We start from the raw sequence: 14,880 nt of genomic DNA on the forward strand, positions 1-14,880 counted from the left end.
TGTACCTTCATTGAATATGTATAGTTTAGGATGCCCAGAAAAGAAAAAAATGGATATATAACTACTCATCTGCTTTAAATATTTATAAATAGTTGTGCTAAAAGCATGTTGTTCACCAATGTAGGTAGGAACCACTGATAGAGTATCTTCAGCAATTGAAAAATACAGCGTCATTATAGGTAGATAACAGTGACAAAAAGCAAGTAAGATACAACAGAAGAGAAGACAATCATCCAAGGAATAGAGCACTCTCATGTGCTTGGCTTTCCCACTATCTGTGACAAAACCTACTCTCTATCCACCTCCAACTTGTTCTGCCATGTAAGAAAACTGACTGCTAATACTACCCTAGAAAGGGTAAATTTTTAGGATGAGAAGACTGATTAAGCTTTTGGATATGAAGAATTTCCTTTCATATAAAACTAAGTATATTGTGTGGTTTCATTGAGAGTAAGATTTTCTCAGCTCCTGTGTACAAACTATGAACTATATAACTATGTACACTGAATAAACATGTCTCCATACAACACTGAAAGATAAACATTATTGTAATTCATTATAAAAACTGTAGAACTCTCATTACTAATAAATCACTGAGCATAGAAAATCATGTAAAAATGAAATTCTTTCCACTCTTCTCCCTGACTTTTAGGGCCATACTTGACTTTATATAAGCTAAGGATGTAAATGAATTCAGCTAGATCTGCACGTACACAGTCAGAAACAAAGCTATATGAGCCTACTATTGGTCATCAAATAATCTGTAAATATATTATATGCAATATTTATAGTGAATTAATCACATAAACCTTTGCTAGGCATTTTTCTTGGCAATGAAGTAAATCAGAACAACTATTGACCAGATACTACACATGGTACTGGAATGAATGATTTAAACCTGTCTCTGGATGATTGATCTCAAGGTTAAATTACAAAGTACAAATTTTATTTGACTACCTATCCACAAAGCATTAAAAAGTCTGAGAACTCAATGACAATAAGAAAATCAATTAATGTATTAATTATATGTAGGTACTAAACTAATATAAAATAAATAAGAAAAACTACAGTATTACTATTTATTTCTAAAATCTTTCTATATAGTTTTCACATATCCACTGCTTTCTTTTAAAAAAGCTTTTTGCTTTAATTCACAAGATTCTACTTGTTTCATAAATTTAAAAAATTTTATGAGATATGCAGAGGACCTTATTATATTCAAAGAAGTAGGCCTCCAAGAAAATTATTATTAAAACTCTGACATGTATGTCTCTTGCATCTTTACTTACCTAAGAAACAGAATTCAGAAACAATGTGTAGTAATTGTGTGAAACAAACAAAAAAGTCCAGGCAAATTTTGAACAATATGACATAAAATTAGATGTGAAAATATGAGGAAAATATTTATTCAAATTAAAGACTTCTACTCTTAGCATAGATATGAATTCTCTAAAATATATAGAAAGAAAAGCTGTAAGTTTATTTCAAAAGTTAAAAGTTATGGCCTGATCAATCAGAATAATTGAAATTTAATACCTTACAGTAAAGAAAATAGAATTATCATTCCTCTTAGTGATAGGAACATCAGACACATCTGTCTTTGAGTTATTTTACTATTGTACAAACATGATAAGAGCCCTTTAATACACACTAATAGGGCAATGATAAATAACTAGACATGGCCTCAATATAAAAGATTTGGTAAACAACAGACATATGAACATATTTCTTTCTGGTTTGACATGGCATATACCATTTTACATTAAGCTTTTTAATTACCAATACCAATGCATTTCAAGGTAATGATAAGTATGATACAGTAATTACATAAAACATTAGTAGTTTATTTTTACCATACATATCTATATATGCTATACTTTTATATGATGTTGTCATTTAATGTGTTGCATTATGACACCATGGCAACTAGGATGTCACTTGGTCATAGGAAGTTTCCAATTTAACTTGATCTTTCTCTACCAACATCATACACACATCATGACCAAAGCATCATTATGAGGATGTGCCTATTACTTCAACGAAAGAGATAATTTTCTTCCTTCTTTCCTTCCTTCCTTCCTTCCTTCCTCTTTTTAACTTTCTCTTTTTAGCACTATGGCTTTGTAATAAGGGCTAATATTCCTGAAAAATAGGAATAATCTGATACAATTTCACTGGGGGGGGTTCTGAATAAAGGATGAAAAGTTCAGTATCAATATTTGAAAAGTTTTAGTTGTAACAGGGACATGGTTCTATATAACCACATGCTTAATCTGTTATTCCTTACTCCTGGATATCTCTACCATCAAAGAACCTGGGAAACTGAAACATTTGTTGTATTTGCTGAATGTCTATGAATAAATTCCTTGTTTTGAAAACTGAGCCAAGTTCCTTTTTTGGAACTTGGGCCCAAGAAACATTTGTGGTTTCTGCTATTAATGCCCACTATTTAATTCCTTATTTTAGATTTGGCCTTATGTCCCCACTAGAATGCAAGTTCCAAAAGTCAGAACATTATTTGTCACCTGACATGGCTTACAGACTCAATATTCATTCAACCAATAATGCCACCTATCTCTCTTCAGCATCAAAACCCTGAAGGCAGAACAAGATGCTGCTAAGTAGTAAGACTGTTCTGCTAATCTAGACTTCTGTTAAGAGGTAGTAAATAGGTACTTTAGATGTAAGATGATCACAGGATTAACAAAGCACTTGTATTCACTTGCAGTCCCTTCTTAGTCAGATCTCGGGCTTTCTCCATGCCTCTTCAATCTCTAAATACTTAATTACTCTAAGTTCCAAACTTAGAAACTTCTCTAGCCATACTGACTTCTACAACATTTTGCCTTGAAGCATTGATTTCTTTGCATCCCGATGTCTTTATTACTAATAAATTTAATAGAATACACATCTCCTACAGACATCTTGACATAATGTAAACTGATGTCTAGATAGTTATCACTTTCCACAAAATAACTGAATAGACACTCAGCCAATTTTAACCTAGGTTGGTCTAACTACAGTCAACCTCCACACTCATGAACAAGAAACAAATCCTGATTTTTAACTACTTTGTTTTCTATACAAATTGGCTGCATAAAACTGCAATCAAAATTTGAAACATTTTAATCCTCTCTCTCTTCCCTGAGTTTTTCACCAAAACACATACTCACGTTCATAATTTATTCACATCTTATATATTATCTCTTCATTAAAATGAACTCTATTTGGGTAGGAATTCACCACTGTATCCTCAGAATCAATGTATGTACTAACCACCTAACTTCATGAAGTGTATGATAGATGCATGAACAGTGGGTCATTGGTTTGTGCTATGATCCGTACATCACAATATTCTACAGTTCTACAAAAACTTCAATCCCTGCCTTCATTCAGATTGATTTATTTAATATTATATGTTGGTTATTTTAAAAATTGATGTTACTATTCAGTATTGAAGTCAATACTTTTCATTTCTTCTGAATCTAAATCAGCTAACGATCCAGAACTTTTGTTTTAAAATTGTAAGCAAGCATTATTTAAGCCTCTTTCCTACATTATAAACTGGAGGACTATCTAGATAAAATGTAAACCATAGTCATAAAAGGCTTACATGGAGGAAAGATTTTATGCTAATCCTTAAAGATTGAGTGAACTGGATTTTATCTAAAATAATGTATTCTTAGTAACACTCTACTTTTCCCAGTAGCACTTATAGTTCCCCAGACTTTATCCTCTTTCCTGACTAGTTTTTATGTCAACCTGACACAAAATAACATTTACTGAAACCCAAAATAAGAAAATAAAAAAGTACTGAAAATTCTAACTTCAAGATACAAGGCATGGAGTCCTGAGTAAAATCAGAAGTTCTTTTGCTACTGCCTTTGTGAGCTTCACAAATTACCTTATGCCATACTTTGCAATCTATAAAATAGTAATCAACTAGATAGCGCTGACTTCTTATGAGAATTAAGTAGTCCTTAGAAAATTCTTCAATGGATGGCAAGTACTCAAAAGTGTTTGTTATTATTAGTATCCAACAAAAAAGCAACATAATTTGCTGTATTACTTTAAAAGGGAAACTAAATGTATAAATGTAAACTTCTGGACATTTCGAAAAGAGTTTCAAAAAAAATAGAGATAAAGAGAAATGTCCTAAACATGAACAATTATAAACTGTCCTGGTTATAATGTTGAAGATCTTCTCTATCACCATGACTTCCCATGTTGTAGAGATTACATTAATGCAATAAAGTGAGACACTTTTTTAAAAGAAATTATGTTTATAGACAATATATATGTAGGAAACCTAAGAGGTACACTAAACTCTTAGACCTAAGAAAATTTGGTAAGTAGCTGACTTAAAGATACATCAAAACCCAGAATAGCAAAATCTGATAAGAAAAGGAAATTCTCACATAATACAATACCTAGGAATACACTTAATTAGAAAAATACAGAACTGACAAACTATATAAAATTTCACTGAATCTAAAAGATACAGTTATTTACCTTACATTATCTCTATTTTCTTAATCCTATCTGGAAACTTGGTATCTCTTATAGATTGTGGAGATGGCACTTGATGTAAGCAGCTTGGGGTCTTTCCTACTTGTCCAAACAGGGATGATGTTGGACACTTATCATTATATGTGAAAAGTCTTAAGACTATATATTCTTACAACTCCATTTACGAATGACTGTCCTTAACACAGAAGACCTATCAGTCAACAATTAACTCTTAACAGTGATTAACTGATTTGACAATAGTCTGCGAGATTGTTATATGACCTGATTTTCCCTGTCACTATTCAGCCTTGCTCTCTGTCATGCTCTTCATGGCACACTGTCATATTCCCCCCACTTGACCTCTGCCCATGTTACTTCAACTAATTGGCAGCATTTTCTCCTACAAAGTTTGATTTCTCAACCATTGAAATTATTTCCTCCAATGTCTTTTTGTTTTGTTTTGGTGAGGCATATCCTGACCTCTTCTTCTCGTGTCCTCATCCCTATTATCCAGAGTATTTTTTTCTCATAGTTTATTCAATTTTTTCTCCCCAGAATGTTAAATCCAATGCCCATAGACTGAGCCTCTTGTGACCAGAAGGGTGCCCATCCCAATGCAGACGCTCGGTAAGTATTTATTGAATGAACAGTCATGTGAAACAGGATACCCTCGGTATTTACTTTATGAAAAGACTGAAGCAGCGAGAAGCAATTACAGAGGAGGCAAAGGAGTTTATAAGCCAACTGGCTCCACTCTTCATGGATGGTGCATTTCTCATGTATGTAGTGGATTCCAAGAGTACTTTTCTGCTTAAACCATCTCCCTTATTAGAAGTTGCTTCTCAGCAGGCAACACTTCCCCGTCTTTGTTCTGAGTGCCAATCCCTAGTCCGTTATACATACTTGTTTAAAATGGAATGAATGGATGCATGCAGAAATGAATACATTAGCTACAAAGTCTTGCGTGCATAACAGCAGCACAATCGTTGTTATCTCACTTCGTTATATAGTCATGCCAAACATTACCTCTAATTTAAAAATAAAAATCAACAGTGACTTTTTTTTTTTAAGAGTCACGAAAATATACAAAAGTAATCAACCACGCCATACAGGAACAGACACCTTCGCCTACAGATAACGTTGATGAGAACACAGCTCGGGAGCACCCCCGGCCCGGGTACTCTCTGCGGGAAGTGACAAATTTCATTGTAAGGCCGTGCCTAACTTGCCCCAGGATCCCGAAGGCCACGGGTTTAGTCGTGGACCCAAGAGAGCGCGGCTGGAGGAACTGCGGCCCCTCCCCCGCCACATCCAGACCTAAGTCACAGAGATGCCGCTCGGAGTTCCTCACCGTGCTAGACTAGGGGAGCGGCCGTGTCCGAGCAGAGGCTGACGCGCACGAACACCAGGCCCCTCAGCGCCGCCGCCAAGGACGCCCACGGAACCAGAGCCCCCGACGCGCACCGACCCCGTGCGCCCCGCAGCCCCTCCACGAGTTGAGCCGCACTCGCGGGTCTCGCGAGATCCCGCGTCTTCGCGGAGCTTCTCGCGGCCGCTCGGCTGAAAGGGGGCTGCTGCGAGGCTCCCCGCCGCCACCTCCCCGCTCCCCTCAGCCTCGACCCTCGGCCCACCCCGCCAATCACAGGCAGAATTCCCGGAGGCCGGAGATTTCCGGAAGCCGACCGGAACCGGAAGCAGCCGGAGCGGCGGGGCCGAAGAAAATCAAAAAAAGCGCGGCCTCAGCTGGAGGCCGTGGCGAGCGGGTGCCTGAGGCCGCTGACGGGACGGCGCCTCGGCATGGACTCCACCGCCTGCTTGAAGTCCTTGCTCCTGAGCATCAGTCAGTACAAAGCCGTTAAGTCGGAGGCGAACGCCACCCAGCTCCTGAGGCACCTGGAGGTAAGGGGTTTCTAGAGCGAGGGGTGCCCCCTTTAGTCACCCAGCGAGTGGCGGGGACGGCGACTGCGTGGGTGCCCAGAGGGGGACGGTGGCCTGCTCCGGAGCAGCAGGTGTAGGAATGTGTCTTGACTGGAGGGAGAGGGGAGTGTGTGTCCGTGTTCCTGGTCTTTCTTTCAGGTGCCTATCTTCTAAATTCATTTTGTTTTCCTTTTTGAAAATTGAGTGACTTCATTCATTCAATGTAATCAGGGCGATTCATTCAGGTTGCATGCACTAGCAGGACCTACTTTTTATGTTATGTGTAATTCCATTTATATAAGTATACCACAGGTTGTGTACATGTACGTGTTGATAGACACTTGGATTTTTTCCAGGTCTGGATGGAATTATGAATCAGCACATTGTACTCATACTTTTTTTTATTATTATTTTGAAAGCGTTTGTTTCTTATAAACCTACTAGTAGAGCTTTCATGTTGTGAGAAAGGCCTATGTTCCCTATTTTGTTGTTTCAAATTTTTTAATTTTATTATGTCTGTGTATGTGTGATGCATGTGCGCCTGAGTGCAGGGCCTTCATAAGGCAGAAGAGGACATTATATCCTCTGGAGCTAGACTTACAGGTAGCTGTGAGCTCCTTGGTGTGGTTGCTGGGACTCAAACTCAGGACCTCTGAAAAAATTAGTACATTCTCCTATCTGCTGAGCCATCCAATCCACATTCACTTTTGTTTCGTATTGCTAGAAACAGTTCTCAAAAAGATTTTCAGCATTTTGCTTACTAGCAATATATAGAAACTGCCATCACTCAGCCATAACATCCTTAGTATTTACCTTTTTTTTAATGGTTGGTGTCGTCATGCTGAGCACTGAAAACTTTGTGAGGAATACACAAGTATATATCACAACAAAGGGATTTTTTTTTCATTATTTTGAACTTCTGCTGCCATAGTTTGACTTTAGAACCTCACACAAACCTGCACTTTGAGTCATTTCATGATGGTCAGAGGGCAAAGTTGAGCTATTGTAGTGTTTAATGATAGCATTCACATCACTGACTGTGTAACTAGTTATTAAAAGCATGGGTTCGCCTCTTTGGAGAAGTCTTGGTTGTCTGTCTTTATTATCAGTGAATGTCTTAGTTTACTCAAATATAAATCAAATCAGTAGCATTTAACTTAATGAGTTATGAATATGAAGAAGAGTAACAGATGTAAAGCACTCAGGCCAATGCCAAGGCCATATAAGTTTTATCAGTAAAATAAACTAGTTTTCATTAGGAGAAAGTTTATTTTTTACCTTGTATTAACTAATTATTATATGTTAGAATATTATTGAAATATAAGTCCAGTTCCAATCATGTTCAAAACAAAAATGTCTTCATCTTCTAGATAAAATTTTTATTTATTTATTTATTATTTTTTGTTTTTTCAAGATAGGGTTTCTCAGTGTAGCCCTGGCTGTCCTCGATTTCACTTTCTATACCAGCCTAGCCTCAAACTCAGAGACATCCTCCTGCCTGAATGCCGGGATTAAAGGCATTCACCACCATGCCTGACTAATGGCTAAAATTATTAATGGATAAAAGAGACTATGTTCAGAAATTTCTTGACCCCAAGATAAGTTACCAGTTACAAATTTGTTTCCAGTTTTTTGGGTTGTTGTTGTTGTTTTGGGGGTGTTTTTTTTTTTGCTAATTTAAATGTTTTATTTTCCTTTAGTTTTTTTTTCTGTCTGAAATTTATTAAATTATAAAAGTTTCCATTTCCGCCCCTCCTCCCAACACCCTCCCACTCCCCCTCCTCCTCCCTTTCCATCCCTAAGAGCAGTCAGGGTTTCCTGCCCTGTGGGAAGTTCAAGTTCCTCTCCCCTCCCTCCAGGTCCAGGAAGGTGAGTATCCAAACAGACTGGATCCCAAAAATCCAGTATGTGCAGAGGAAACAAGTCCCAGTGTCATTGTCAATGGCTTTTCAAAAAGACTCCAGGCCAGCCACATTCAGAGAATCTGGTTGGATCACGTGCTCGTTCAGTCCCAGTCCAACTGGCCTTGGTGAACTCTCTTTAGATCAGTCCCCTTGTATCAGTGGGTGATTGGACCCCTAGTGGGTTCTTCCTCCTTCTGCTCCTCATTTGGACCTTGGGGGGCTCGAGACAGAGTTTCTCTGTGAAACATTTCTGGCTGACCTAGAAGTCACTCTGTAGACCAGGCTGGCCTCAAACTCACAGAGATCTGCCTGGCTCTGTTGGAGGAGGCCGCTTGTTTTGTTCCTGACTACTCAGCCCCAAAATAATCACACAGAAACTATATTATTTACATCACTGCTTGTCCCATTAGGTCTAACTTATTGGCTAACTCTTGCATCTTAATTTAACCCATTTCTACTAATCTGTGTATTGCCATGAGACTGTGGCTTGCCTGGTAAAGTTCCAAAGTTTCGGCATCTGTTTCTGGTGGCTACATGACATCTCCTTGACTCTACCTTCTTCATCTCAGCATTCAGTTTAGTCCCCCTCCCTGCCTACCTAAGTTCTGCCCTATCAATAGGCCAAGGCAGTTTCTTTATTAACCAATGGTATTCGCAGCATACAGAGGGGAATCCCAGATTGTGCCTCTGCCTCGCTGGGATTAAAGTTGTGGCCACCACAGCCAAGCTTGTTTTCAGTCTTATAGACATTAACGTTAAAGCACATTCTGTTAGTGAATAGGTAATGTGAAATTCCAAGAGTGAAGCTTGGCAAGAAAGTGAGAAAATGGAAAGGAGATACAGAAAGGAGGTATTAGATTCTAATAATTAGAGGGTTATTAAAGCAGTCTGTTTAGATGTGACCTTTTAGAGTATGTGTATAAGATGTGTTAGTCTAATTCTAAAATATCAAATTGTTTGATACCAGGTTTATGTTGAATCTCCCTCACTAAAATAACTGAGTTGAAAAGTGAAAATCTTATCTTTGCTAGATTTAAAAATATTCTTTATTAACTATTGTTTCTGCATACTTCTAGACTAAACCTGAAAGGAGTTGTTATCCATTGGGCTTCATATACATTCTCAGAGTAGATGGTATGAGTATACTAGGCTTCAGAATAATAAATGTGCTTGGGTCTTTTCTTAGGGTTTCTATTGCTATGAAGAGGCACCATAACTATAGCAACTCTTACAAAGGAAACATTTAATTGGGATGAATTGCTTACAGTTCAGAGGTTCAGTCCTTTATTGTCATGGCAGGAAGCAATGCAGCATACAGGCAGACATGGTATTAGAGGAGCTGAGAGTTCTTATATCTTGATGCACAAGCAGCAGAAAGTGGTCTGAGATACTGGGCCCGTTTTGAGCATACATGAGAGCTCAAAGCCAGTCCCCACATTGATACACTTTCTCCAACAAAGCCACACCTCGTAATAGTGCTGTTTGCTATGAGTTTATGGGAGCAAATTACATTCGAACTACCCAAGTTCTAGTATACATTTTTAGTCTGTGTTCAGTATAGTATAATACATACAATATATAAATGGTAGTCAGAAGTTCACTAATACATTAAGGAAATAGTAGTATACTGTAAGGCTGTGTGATAAGTAAAACTTAGATGATCTAAGTGGCTTATTGAGATGTTTCTGGAGAAAGTAAACAAACTGAAATCTAGGTAATTTGACTAGAGAAGGAGAGAGTCTGTATAAGGGCAGAAAGGTGTGAGTTTCTAAACTGGAAAAGAAAGGACTAAGTAGCACGTCATAAAAATGGTTTACTTGAAATGTAGAAGAAATAGAAATTGCCAGCACTTAACACATTTGTTTCCTATTTCATAGGTAGTTTGTGGACAAAAGCTGACACGACTGTTTACATCACAGCAGATTCTGCCAAGTGAATGTTTGAGTTGCCTCGTAGAACTTCTTGAAGACCCAAACATAAGTGCTTCACTGATCTTAAGTATTATCAGTTTGCTGTCTCAACTGGGTAATGTGTTCATACTTACTTTTTTTTTTTTTGGAGTTTGGAATACTATGAAATTAATTTTTTTTAAGATTTATTTATTTTATGTATATGAGTGTTCTATCTGCATGTACTCCTGCATGCCAAAAGAATCCCACTGTAAATGACTGTGAGCCACCATGTGGGTGCTGGTAATGGAATTCAGGACCTCTGGAAGAGCAGCTAGTACTTTTAACCACTGAGCCATCTCTCCAGCCCTGAACTTAATATTTTTTAAAGGGCATATAAAATTAATAGAATTTCTTCAAGAATTTAGTTTCAAAATATTTCTTCATTGTAGAACCATTTAAAGTTTGTCTTATGATTCTCTCAAAAGAGTCTCTGAAGCTGGGTGGTGGTGGCATATGCCTTTAATCCCAGCACTTGGGACAGAGCTAGAAGAATCTCTGAGTTTCATGCCAGCCTGGTCCACAGAGTGAGTTCCAGGACAGTCAGGGCTAAACAGAGAAACCCTGTCTCAAAAAATTAAATAAATAAAAAAAATAAGAAAAAGAGTTCCTGAGTATATACATATATACAGACACACACATACATGTACATATGAACTTATATATATTATACACATACCATGTCTTAAAGACTTCCATATTCTATAGAAAAGAATGCATATGGGGAAATGACATTGTATTGAATTTTAAAACAAAAAGCCATGTGAACATAAGGCCAGTATTAACGACAACAATCAGAAAGATGTAACGGTCTTTAAAAATAATCCTTCAATAATAGTCTACATTGAACTTAAAACCAAAGATAAACTATAGTTATTTTTTCTATTCCTTCCCGTTATGTTTCATTTTTAAATGTTCATCTGTTAATCATTTCCCCTTTGATTTGTGTATGCACAGATACACAATATCTAAATATGTTAGATATTTATGTCTATGGTTATAATCAGGTGTCTTAGTAATAGAGAAGTATTAGCAGAGAGCAGCATTGCACTGTTTTGCAGAACAATCTAAGTATTGTTAGAGATAGAAATATTCTGAGTTTGTGTTGTTCCTTAGAGTAGCCTTGCCATATAGGCTTGTCAAGCATTTGAAGTCTGGGGAGCTGAATCTAATTTTGATTAAGCTTAATTTAAATAGTTGTACAGTAATATGTACTAGTAGCTGTTATTAGATAATACAGATAAGAGTAAAATACCATGAGTTGTTATTCATTATCCCAGCCTTCTTTATCATTTCTACCTTTAGGGATACAATCTTAGTTAATGGTTTGATGTGTATCCTTCTAATTGAAATTATTTATTTTTAAGTAATAGATTTTATATTTTAAGTCTTCTTTATAAAAGAAGTTGAAATGATAATTTGACTGCATACTCTATAATGCAGGCCAAGATGGAACTCAAAATTCTCTTGCCTCATTCTCATAAGTGGGGATTACAGGCATGTACCACCAACCCTAACTGTTACATTGTTTTAACAGCCAAATTTCAAGACATACATAAAACAAGGCTTTTTTATTTGTTAGTAATTCTATGTAGAAAAATTATTTATGCTTTGAAATAAAAAAAAAAGAAAGAAAGAAATCTGTCTTGGCCAGCCATGGTGGCTTAATCCTGTAACCTCAGCATTCCTAAGGCTGAGACAAGAGGAACTGCCATGAATTCCAGGCCAGTCTAGGCTACAGAGTGAGGTCCTGATTCAAAAACTCAAAATTAAACACTTTCTCATGTTTTGTCTTCTTTAAAGATAAGATTATATGACATAAAATTATTTTAATATTGTGGAAAGATTTCTGCATGTAAAAGTGATACATTTTATGCCATTTTATTTTAACTTTTAGCTGTTGATACTGAAACCAGAGACTGTCTTCAGAGTATATACAACCTGAATAGTGTGTTGGCTGGGGTGGTTTGTCGGAGCAGCACTTGCCACAGTGATTCAGTGTTTTTACAGGTATGCAGATCCTCATAGTATATTGACTCCTGTTCTCCTTTCTTTATTCTCAGACAAGAATTGGTAAGATGTAGTCAGCTTTCCCGGACAGCCAGCTTCAAATCATGATGTGAAGATTTACTGCTAATTATAAATGCTTGGCATTAGCTCTAGGTTTGTTTCTAGCTAGCTTTTTTCTTTAACTTATATTTACCCCTTTCTATTAATCTGTTTCTCTGAGGCTCTTTTACCTCATCTACATACTGTCTATCCAGCTTTCCTGCTTCTTCTGTGTCTGGCTGGCTGACCCTCTGTCTGGCTGGCTAGCTTCCCTTTTCTCTCTGTCCCCCATTCCCACCTATAACTCCTCCACCTAGCCATTGGCCATTCAGCTTTTTACTAAACTAATCAGGTGCCTTAGGCAGGCAAGGTAAATCATCAACGTATCTTTACATAGATAAATAAATACAACAAAAACAAAAGCAGTGCACTGTTGCATAGTTAAAAAATTATTCTGCAACACAAATAAATGTGATACTTCTTTATATAGTTAAACAAATATTCTGTTCCAAAACAGTAAGATGTCTTATTTTAGATGATGATATGACGTCATCAGGCATAGTGCTTATTAGGAGCTAGTTGGTCACGTGCCAAATATGTAAATATTTCTCAAGAAGGAATCAGAAATAACCAGATCTGCATTATCACCACTTTAACTTATAACAATATAACTTAAGGACACAGATGTGTGCCTTTTGAAGTGTGAACTAATCATGCTAAAATTATAATTTAGGTTATATAGCCTTGGACTGTTGAAAAAAACTTACAAAGAAAAAAAATCTTACGAAACCTAAAGCTATGGTTTATACTTGTTTAGCATAATTTAAAAACTCTTTTACCCATCATTTTTTGAATCTAAAAATGTCATCATCTGCAAGAAAGATAAACATGACCAATTGAATGGACATTCACATTTAGACATAAAATGTAAAGGGAAAAAGATACCTTTAAATTAATTCAACCCACACTCAAGTTTAATTTAAGTAGGGGAACAAGGTAGATGACTGGTCAGATTTAGTTACTACAGCTGAATACTTGGGAGTAGTTCATTTGATAAGGAAAAATATATATTTATCTCATAGGTTTGGTGGTTCAAGGACATGCTATTTATATCAACTATTATTTAGATCTGGCAAAGGATTTTCTGGCTATAATCATGGCAAATAGAAAGGTTGGGAACATGATCATATCTCAGGAGAGATACTGGGACCAGACTTGTTCCTTTTTCTGCTCTTAAAAACTACCATCAGGGTCACATGGGAAATACATGATAACCTTCCGTGACCTAAGGACCTCTATTTCAGCCCTAACTTGTACAAGTTCTGCTACCTCCCGGTACCACCATCTAAGAAACTAAGGCTTAAATCACAAGACCCACCTTGAATGGACATAACTAAGTGCCATTCAAACCATAGCAATGACAAGCTATTAAATAAAATATGTAGAAATGGATAAATTAAGACATGATTCTCATGGTTCTTAGTAGTCTCATTGCTTAGAATATATGTTTTGAAATAAAATTAAACTTAAAAAATGGCATGGCTCTTGCTCTAGTGTTTGGTTCCCAAAATGATATACTAAAATGAAATACTTGCAATAGTTTATTTTTATAAGTGGGCAGTATGTTTTCATGTGTATACTCACAATTATTTTCTTATTCTCAGTGCATTCAACTCCTGCAGAGGTTAACATATAATGTCAAATTTTTCCATTCTGGTGCCCACATAGATGATTTAATTACATTCCTGATTGGTCATATGTAAGTATACAACCAAGCATGTAATTTATTGGTTTATTTTTAAACTAAAATTAGGTGGTAGATCATTTCTCCTTAATGTTTTCTAACTTTAAAAACAAATAAACAAAAAATTCATTTATTTTTGTGTATGTGTTTGTGCCTGAGTACATGAGGTATACCATGTATGTGCAGGTGTTTGTGGAGGACAAAAGAAGAGTTCATATTTTCTGGAGCTGGAATTACAGAGAGTTGTGTGCTGTCCGGTGTGAGTGCTGGGAACTGAACACCAGTCTTCTAAAAGAGCAATCATTTTACCTACTTTCTAGGTTTTTAAGCTAATTACTATCTGTTTCCTCCACTTGGATGATTTTAAGGGTTGAGTATCATAAAGCAGGTGTGATTTTCATTAGTAAGATTTAACAAATTGATTTAGGAAGAAAAATTAATCTAGGTGAACTGTAGGTGAGCATAATAAAATATAATTCTGACTGCTATTTCTTTACTTCTGTGGCACAGTTGAATAGGATAATTTAGCTTTAGAACATAAAAGAAATAGTATACCCTGACTATGATAATCTTGTTTTTACATGTAAGAACTTAGGTGTATTATCTACTCTGTGATTTTTGACTAATTAGAGTGGATACCATGCTTTATGTCTTTACAACAGTCAGTCTTCTGAAGATGAGTTAACGATGCCTTGCCTAGGATTATTGGCAAATCTTTGTCGACACAATCTTTCTGTTCAAACACAAATAAAAACATTGGTGAGTTGAGGGTTTGTTATATGTATGTATGTATGTATGTATATTTTAT

At 36.4% G+C, this 14,880-nt stretch overlaps 2 protein-coding genes across 3 annotated transcripts in view; one reads left to right on the plus strand and one right to left on the minus strand.

Annotated features, from left to right (window-relative positions):
- The window catches only part of Dzip3 (DAZ interacting zinc finger protein 3), an 82,084-nt gene extending 76,074 nt beyond the window's left edge, over positions 1-6,010 (minus strand). For both annotated transcript variants that reach the window (XM_048454325.3, XM_048454321.3), the window contains exon 1: positions 5,861-6,010. The gene's annotated coding sequence lies outside the window, so the exon portion shown is untranslated. The remainder of the gene's footprint in view (positions 1-5,860) is intronic.
- An 81-nt stretch (positions 6,011-6,091) lies between these two features.
- The window catches only part of Cip2a (cellular inhibitor of PP2A), a 34,133-nt gene continuing 25,344 nt past the window's right edge, over positions 6,092-14,880 (plus strand). Inside the window, exons 1-5 of the mRNA XM_048454326.3 lie at positions 6,092-6,408; positions 10,208-10,355; positions 12,177-12,289; positions 13,993-14,087; positions 14,735-14,831. Coding sequence (XP_048310283.1) covers positions 6,307-6,408; positions 10,208-10,355; positions 12,177-12,289; positions 13,993-14,087; positions 14,735-14,831 — 555 coding nt within the window. The 5' untranslated portion in view covers positions 6,092-6,306. The remainder of the gene's footprint in view (positions 6,409-10,207; positions 10,356-12,176; positions 12,290-13,992; positions 14,088-14,734; positions 14,832-14,880) is intronic.

The sequence above is a fragment of the Myodes glareolus genome, chromosome 2 (genome assembly GCF_982192425.1).
Source record: "Myodes glareolus chromosome 2, mMyoGla1.1, whole genome shotgun sequence".
Classification (NCBI taxonomy): domain Eukaryota; kingdom Metazoa; phylum Chordata; class Mammalia; order Rodentia; family Cricetidae; genus Myodes; species Myodes glareolus.